The sequence below is a fragment of the Poecilia latipinna genome, unplaced genomic scaffold (genome assembly GCF_001443285.1).
Source record: "Poecilia latipinna isolate Pla-1442-1.1 unplaced genomic scaffold, P_latipinna-1.0 Scaffold1854, whole genome shotgun sequence".
Lineage (NCBI taxonomy): Eukaryota > Metazoa > Chordata > Actinopteri > Cyprinodontiformes > Poeciliidae > Poecilia > Poecilia latipinna.
Genome location: NW_015114470.1, coordinates 80,700 through 89,232, shown reverse-complemented (window position 1 = coordinate 89,232; position 8,533 = coordinate 80,700). Strand labels below are relative to the sequence as shown.

General features: G+C 39.6%; 1 protein-coding gene across 1 annotated transcript in view; it reads left to right on the top strand.

The window, feature by feature from the left end:
* The window catches only part of LOC106934751 (ATP-binding cassette sub-family A member 2-like), a 122,614-nt gene that overhangs the window by 36,569 nt on the left and 77,512 nt on the right, over positions 1-8,533 (top strand). Inside the window, exons 9-15 of the mRNA XM_015014850.1 lie at positions 445-803; positions 2,357-2,516; positions 2,871-2,999; positions 4,584-4,751; positions 5,636-5,732; positions 6,920-7,093; positions 7,907-8,009. Of these exons, the coding sequence (XP_014870336.1) occupies positions 445-803; positions 2,357-2,516; positions 2,871-2,999; positions 4,584-4,751; positions 5,636-5,732; positions 6,920-7,093; positions 7,907-8,009 (1,190 nt within the window). The remainder of the gene's footprint in view (positions 1-444; positions 804-2,356; positions 2,517-2,870; positions 3,000-4,583; positions 4,752-5,635; positions 5,733-6,919; positions 7,094-7,906; positions 8,010-8,533) is intronic.

The following is an 8,533-nucleotide window of genomic DNA, read 5'->3' as shown; positions in this document are numbered from 1 at the left end:
CTGTACACAAAGCTATTCTGTACACAATAGCTTTGTGTACAGAAGGCAGCAGGTGGCCATTTCTGTAAAGCAAAGAGGAAACATCTTGCTGTCTGGATAAAAAGCTGCTCTGTTTTCTGTTTGTGTGGAGGGAAATGCTTTGGAGTTTTCTGACCTCAATAGATGCTCAGTCCACAAATCAATGTTTTTGTGTGACACACAGTTTTATTTAAGAAAGTGACAGGCTTATGGAATGGATGAAGAAATCGGTCTGCAATCCCTGATTGTCCTGATTTTACTGAGTAAAAGAAACCCTTACAAAACAATTTAAATGTAACAGATGAATAATATAGATTTTTGCACCATGTTAAAAGTAACGGAACAAAGTAATTCTTCTCCAAGGAAAAAAAAACATTGTATTGGCTTTTAAATGTTATTTTAAGTGACCAAAGTGTGACTCTGTAGCTTCATGCGGAGCAGGCCGGCCCTGTGGCCCCCCTGTCCCAGTCCCAGCTGGGTGCCCTGCTGAAGGACCTGGCTGATGTGGAGAGGCTCCTGAAGGACGTGGACCTGCTGTCTGGACTGGCTCGCCTGCTCCCCAAAGGAGCATGCGCCGGGCAAAACCCAGTATCCACGAGCAACGGAACGTGGCCTCTGAACACCACCACATGGAGCATCAACACAACAGATGTTCCCAGAGAAGACGGAGAGGAGGGGGCAGAGGGCGGAGGGAAGAAGGAGGGGGAGGAGAATCCTCACTCTCAGTTCTCAGCGTTTGTTCAGCTGTGGGCAGGACTGCAGCCCATTCTGTGTGGGAACAACAGGTGGGTGAAATCTCAACATGAGTCAGTGAAAGCTCCGACCTAGAGCAGGACCAGATAACATTATTTTATACTAATGCAGTCTAATGGTTTTGGAATAAAGTCCAAATTAAGAAATTAAAACTGGGTCAAAAAAGGTAAAAAAAAAAAAAAATAAATAAATCAATCAATTAACGGAAAGTCATCAGCTAGTTCAGCAATCTATTATTTATTAACTTAAGCATAGACTCAACAAAAGGCCATTTGCTTAAAGAACAGTTCATTCAGACCTAAGGAAGGAAGCCAAAAGATTTTGTATTTAAAATGAGCAATTACTTAAATATTTTCCATCCAAAACTCTTCAAGTGGCTGTTTTAGCTTCATCTAGTCCAAATTTAATTAAAAACAAAAATCTCCTACTAAGCATCTTTTGCATCATCCCCAGGTCAGAACTATACTGTGCTGATGAAAGTGTTGAGCTCTTCACATGTTGATGTTAGAAGTGTTTTTAGCTGCAGCCTTTGCTCCAAATGATGAGGCATTCACTAAAGGAATGTTCTTATTGCAGTTTAGGCAATAAAATATTTTTCTTATTTAAACGGATACTTAATTATTTGTTTATTTGCATCTTCTTATAATTAATAAATCAAACAGTTTCTTATATTTAACAAGCACTTAAGCAATCTGATGATAATCTTTGGTCTTCACAAAAAATATTTACTATGTGTCGAAAAAGATTCATTTCTTTTCAGAGATGAGAACAGTTCATTTGAATTTCCTGAGAAAAACTGTTCTCCCCTGGAAACCTTGCTAAGCCTGGTGGTCGGGGCATGGAGGCGGTCCGCCAGCAACCCACTGTGTTTTTGTTTTATATATGTTAAGTTGACAGGAAATGTAAAAATATTACTGGGTAATTATGTTACTGGAAGACATTGCCAACAATTCCTAAATTCACAACTACAATCTTAAAACAACAAATAAAAAAATACAATTAAAATAAATATCAGTTATTTGCCCTTCTGATAAATCCAAAGTAAGTCATCAGCTAGTGGATCTAACACCATGTAATGCTGATCACATTTACAACCGGACCATGGCATAAATGAACTAAGCAGCTCCTTAAGCTGCCCTGTCATCATGTACTTCTAGACTCATAGACTTGGAACACAATCTCACTCTGATCAGGATGGAGTTCTGGAGAAGCTCTGAGGACAAAACAGAAGATAGGATTGTAGCCTGTTGCTACATGCATAGCTCTGTCAAAGTACGCCAAAAGGGCTGAAAGCCAGTGGAACATTTCCATGTATATTTGACCTATTGCTACTATTTTGTATCATGACTGTAGAGGAGAAACTAGCAACAAGGTCTTGGAAGACTTATACAGTATATTATATTATATATATTATATTATATTATATTATATTATACTTATATTATATACCTTATACAGCAGACTCATGTATAAGGTAGGAAACTGAATAGTAGCCATAGTAACAGCTGGTTTTAATGTAAAAGACGGAAAAGTGATTTTCTGTGATTCAGTAGAAGACTTTGATGATGACTTACTTTTATTTCAGGATCATTGAGCCAGAGGCGCTGAAGCAGGGGAATATGAGCTCACTGGGATTCACCAGCAAAGAACAAAGGAACCTGGGCCTCCTCGTTCACCTGATGACTACAAATCCCAAGATCCTCTACTCCCCCATTGGCTCTCAGGTGGACAAAGTGATTCAGAAGGTAAGTAGGCAGCTGGTATGGAGCATGTTATATAGAATTACTCACAGCATATCCCAGTCCATATCTGACATGTTTGGCATTCAGTTCCACAGATCAGAGAGCTCTGAACCAATCAGAGAGCTCTGAACAGAGGATTCGAATAATTTTACCGTCTGCATCTTGATATAACCAAGATTCAGTAAAAAACTTTCTGGGCAGAGTTTAATTCTTTTAACTCTGGTTTGGTTGAGAATTGACTCCTTAGGCCTCTGACCAAGCAGACTGGAGAACTCGGCAACGTTTGTAGATGAGAGTTTTAGAAAGGACATAGTGTAAAAGTCAATATAGTTGACTTTGTTCTCTTTTCAATCCTAGGCGAATGAGACGTTTGCGTTTGTTGGGAATGTGACTCACTACACCCGGGTGTGGCTGAACATCTCTGCCCAGCTCAGGACCTTTCTGGAGGAGGGCCGCCTGCAGAGCCATCTGCTGTGGCTCCAGCAGGTACACAGTGCTGCTAAGTTGTACAGAAATGTTTTCACCTGTTGAACATTCTCATTTTCTTACTGTGTTACAACCTGAGACTCTAAGTATTTTAGTGGGATTGCTTTGCTTTGTACACACCAACACAAAGTAGCACATTGGTATGGAGCTAAAACGGTTTCAAAATTCACAAATGCAAAAGATCCACAAATGCACAGAACAAGATTCACACTTACGAGCTCCTTCTGGCCTGTCAGTTGCACTGCATTTGTGTGTGAATTTTGAGACTCCCCCGACTTCTCACAATTCAGTCTTTTTTTTTTTTTTTTTAATAAATGGTCTAGCTGATTGGGTGATCAGCCCCCCAATAGGGCTCCGTTCATATGATTGGCTGAAACAAGGAAGCTATCTGATTGGTTGCTGATCACCCAATCAGCTAGACCATTTATTTAAAAAAAAAAGACTGAATTGTGAGAAGTCGGGGGAGTCTCAAAATTCACACACAAATGCAGTGCAACTGACAGGCCAGAAGGAGCTTGTAAGTGTGAAGCTTGTTCTGTGCATTTGTGGATCTTTTGCATTTATGAATCTTAGTCTGTGCATTTGTGAATTATGAGGCCGTTTTAGCTCCATACACTGGTAAGTTTAAGAAAAAGATACAGGGTTGTCAATATTTTTATTCAAATAAAATTCAGAAAATTGTGCCATCCATCCATAATTAGTTCCATTTAGAGTAATTGTAATTGAAATCCAGTAGCAGGGTAGCAGGAGTCTCCATGATTTATGATGTTTGCAGATGATCTGCAGTAAGAGCAGGGCACATGTAGAAGTATGAAAAATAGCTGCAGCTAGACAGAATGCCTGAGTGTAAATGAGAGGGGCGGGCACAAGTGGAACAGGGTCGTTATAGCAAGAAGAAGTTAAAAGGTAGAAACTTTAAGATTTTAGGGTGATTGGTCCAGAACAAAGGAGAATGTGGAAAAGAGGCGAAGAAGCATGTGCAAGCAGGTCTGATTGGATGAAGAAAAGAGTCAGGTGTGATAAAAATGTGACCACAAGAATGAAAGGAAAGATGTACAGTGGTGAGAGCAGCTATGTATGGTTTTGAGACGTTTTGAGACTTTGCAGCCGCAGAATTGGCGGCTGCAAAGCTCAAGGTGTTCAGGTTCTGTTTGGGAGCGACAAGGATGATGGGATCTGGAATGAGGACATCTGAGATAAAGTCAGAGAGGCCTGACTGACACAGTGTAGACATGTTCAGAGAGACAATGATGATATTGATTAAAGGACGCTGAGGTTGAAGTCACAGGGCAGGAAGCCAAAAAGGAGGTGGATAGATGTGGTGATGAAGGGTGGAGGACACAGAGGACAGTAGCTCTGACTTTTCCTGAGGGAACAAGCTGAAAGAGGACACCAGCTGTTTCAGCCTACTTCTCTATTCTGCATTTTTTGTGTTGGTCTGCTAATCAAAACTGAATTCCACTGATGTTTCTGATTGAAACGTGACAAAATATGAAAAGTGTAGAGACTGTGAATACTTGTGTATTGTGCTGTATTTGGATCCAGCTTTGATTGGGTCATTTCATCCATCCTGTCTTTGTCCAGCTGTCCTCAGAGCTGCAGCAGCAGCCGGAGCTGCTGAACGGCAGTGACAGCGAGCTGATGCAGGCGCTGATGATGGGAAACTACACGCTACCCAACACCTCCACCCTGCTGGAGCAGCTAGACACAATCGACAACGCTGCCTGCGGCTGGATACGTTTCATGTCAAAGGTCAGCACTCCAGGGATCAATTGGTGTGGATGTTGACTATTATTGTAAGTTTAAACCTAAAACCCATGACATGATATCTGAGTAGCATCTGAATAGCATTTCGGTTAGTTAATTTGCTTTTGACTGAATATTGTGTGAGTTGATTAAGTTTTTTGATGCAGGAGTTTCCTCTGACTCTGAACTGCTGCTTTCCAAGGCTGAAAATGATAAATGTCTGTATTTGACTAAAGACTAGGTTGAACTCTGCTCATAGAAAACAGTTGACAAAATTCAACTCCAAAAGTCTTTATGTAGTTCCAATTCACAACACATCATCTTAAGCCACTTTACAAAACACAAAAGGCAATTCAATCCAATCTTACAGTTATTAAACATGACTCAACTCCAGTTTATTCACATTAGTTAAAATTGTTTTTCTATCTAAGGAAACCCATCAGATTGCATCAAGTCATTTATTCAATGGAGAGGAGAATCTCTTCTATGACAGAAAGAAACTTTCAGCAGAACCTGGGACCAGAAACTGGCTTAGCATGAGCCAGGTTCTGTTAAAGATTGTTAAAGATTGAATTAACAGCAAAGAGGAGAAGGAGAAAGTAGCAGAACAAGAAGTGGTCAATTATGCCTATGGAGGCATAACTACAAAGATACCTCAGAGTAACTTAGCTAAGTGGCTCTAAGCTTTATCAAAAATGTAGTTTTAAGCCTAGGCTTAAAAGTATTCAGTCCTCACAGACTATGGACAAATGGATATTTGTCCATAGTCAAATGACTTGACACAACAAGATCAGTATCAATAACCAATATGACTTATATTAACTGAGGCATAGTTTGTAACAGTCTAAATCCATTTTGCTGTGGACGAATATTTTTCCCCATGTTTCCAGGTGAGTGTTGATGTGTTCAAAGGCTTCCCTGATGAGGACAGCATAGTCAACTACACCCTGAACCAGGCCTACCAGGACAATGTTTCTGTGTTTGCCAGTGAGTCACTCCTTTCTACCTGCAATGCCTTACTAAAATATTTACACCTTTTGACATTTTGTCACCTCATGACCACAAATCCTTTTTCTCAGTCAAAAAACTGAAAAATATTATAATGCATGACAGCCAAGAATTTTAGTCTACATTGTTTCTGTGAACACAAATAAATGGAGAACATAGTTATTTTTATAAAGCTATGTTTTGTCCATGTATTCGTTGGAGATTGGGAACATTTGGGGTAGGGCTGGGCGATATATCGAGCATACTCGATGTACCGTGATAATTTCAATTTACAATAGTTAAGATGGCTATATTGCAGCTATCGAGTATAAATTGTTGTTCAAATAATAAACTTTCGCCGTCAAATTCACTGAGTATAGTTTATCCGACACCCTATGCATGCATCACTAGTCCCTCCCCCCCTCCCAATCTGAAAATGTTCTACCAATCACGCTGCGAGGAGAAAACAAACAACATGGTGATGGCAAGAGTTTGAGCTGTGAATGAGACAGTAACTGAAGAGGAATCAGATGAACTAGTCTAGTTCCGAAGAGAAACGGCGCTCGATCAATAATTTAGCAGTAGTTTGGATTTTATATGGAGGATGTCGAACAAAAGGAGGTAACATTGCTGACTGGTAGATTAGCCACCGCTGCTATTAAGCATGCTAACACAGGGTGGCTAATTAGCTCATTTAAACACTGATGATCTGTCAGTTTGTGTGTAGGTCGCCTTTTTTATTTTTAAGCTGAACCAAAACGCACCTTATTCCACAGCACATCTATATGTTAAGTTTGTCAAAGTCAAGCATAACTGGCCTACTTCTCTGTCCCTTGGTATTTTTTTCTTAGTTAAAACTTATTTCTCACCTTGTTATCTAGTCATAGTGTGTAGACAGTTCATAGCAAAACACTGCATCACTTTTTATATGAGCTTACATTTAAGTCTAGCAGATAAATGGGGGCAGGAACTTGTGTGGGTGACATCATGCTGCAAGGGGTCTATAGTTTAAAATAACATTGGAGCTCATTTAAGAATACCCTGATATATATCGTCTATCGTGATATAGCAAAAATATATCAGGATATTAGATTTTCCTCATATCCCCCAGCCCTAATTTGGGGTCATTCAGTCGCCATCACGGTGATGATGGACTTTTGATGTTCTACATGTTTTTCTGTTACCAGGCGTGATTTTTCAGACTAACAAGGATGGTTCTTTGCCACCTCATGTTCTGTACAAAATAAGACAGAACTCCAGCTTCACAGAGAAAACTAATGAAATCAGAAGAGCCTACTGGCGACCTGGGCCCAACACTGGTGGGAAATTCTACTTCCTCTATGGTTTTGTGTGGATTCAGGGTAAGTCTTTTGATGCTCCTGATTGGTACTAGTTTTTCAGTCTACTTAGATGTGCAGATGTGAGTGATGAAGTGTCAGAGCTTCTACTGCCATCACGGGTAAAACTGTGTTCATATTGAAGCTCAGACAAGTCATGGATGAGCTCAGATTAAGAACAGCATTTTTTTACAATTCATAAATTGCCCAAATGCTCTTTATTGATGGACTTTGTGTACAGAGGCAACGTGCTGCTGTCTGAGACTGGGCCATAAATCAAGACCTAGATCTGCGCATTAGTCAGGTCAAATGTATTGTTTTCTTTGGTTTACAAAGACCAGCATTTATAGGTAGAAAATGCTTACCAGTGTGCAAAGTGAGCTGGAAGCAGCTGTGGAGAGATGCCTGAGCCAGCGGCGGCAGAAGCACTTTTCCTTGGCAGGTCGACTTTTCTGCAGGAAGCAGAGGGAGAGAAAAGAACAATGCACAGTCTTCATCCAGACACTGCAGGCCCATTTCTTCTTTGTACATTTATTTGAATTGGAGAGAAATTAAAAAAAATATTTTCTCTTTGCCTGGAAATGTTATCATGAGAAAAATATAAAGGTTTACACTAGTTTCATTATTTCAAAGCTAACCATACGCATCAGTTCATTTTTTGTTGTAAATATTACAGCATGACCAAAATAAGCTTCTTACAAGGCAGTATTTGCAGCCTCCTGTATTCAAGTATGAGCATAGAGATTGAAATCACACACTGACAAATAAAAACAGATTTATCCTCAAGTTGTCGTTTTTCTCCTAAGGTTAGTGTCTCTCTTTGATGTTTTCCTTTAGATATGATAGAGAGAGCCATAATCAACACATTTGTGGGTCACGATGTGGTGGAACCCGGTAACTATGTCCAGATGTTCCCCTACCCATGTTACACCAGAGATGAGTAAGTAGTGTGTTTTTATGTCAACCTAGCACTAAGGTACTTTCTGTACTCTATTTGTTGTGGCTCTTATAAGGCTAATTATCCCAGACAGAAACAAATAATCTTTAGATTTACATGTAAACATATCTTTTATCTAAATAAAAATATGGGGGAATTTTAATGACATAAGTCAAGAGTACACATTTTCAGTCTGAAAGCAGGACTTCATGTCTTTGTTCTCAAAACTTTCTTTCAAATATTCACTGTTTTTTCGCAAATCGTTCTCTCTAAACTTCTCTCTGCTCAGATCACATGTCTGCTCGCAAACCTCTCTGCTCACTTGCAAATTTTATCTGCTCTCTCTCCAAACAAGATGTACTGTCACCTGGCAACTTCTCAGCCAAAAGAATGAAAATGTTATACTGGGTGAGTTTCTTTCCTTATAGTGCAGGGGTCAGTCAGCATCTTTTTAAATTAAAATAGCCACTTTTGCCACCGCCACTACAAAATGAAGTTTGTCTACAACTGCAAAAAAAAAAAAAAAA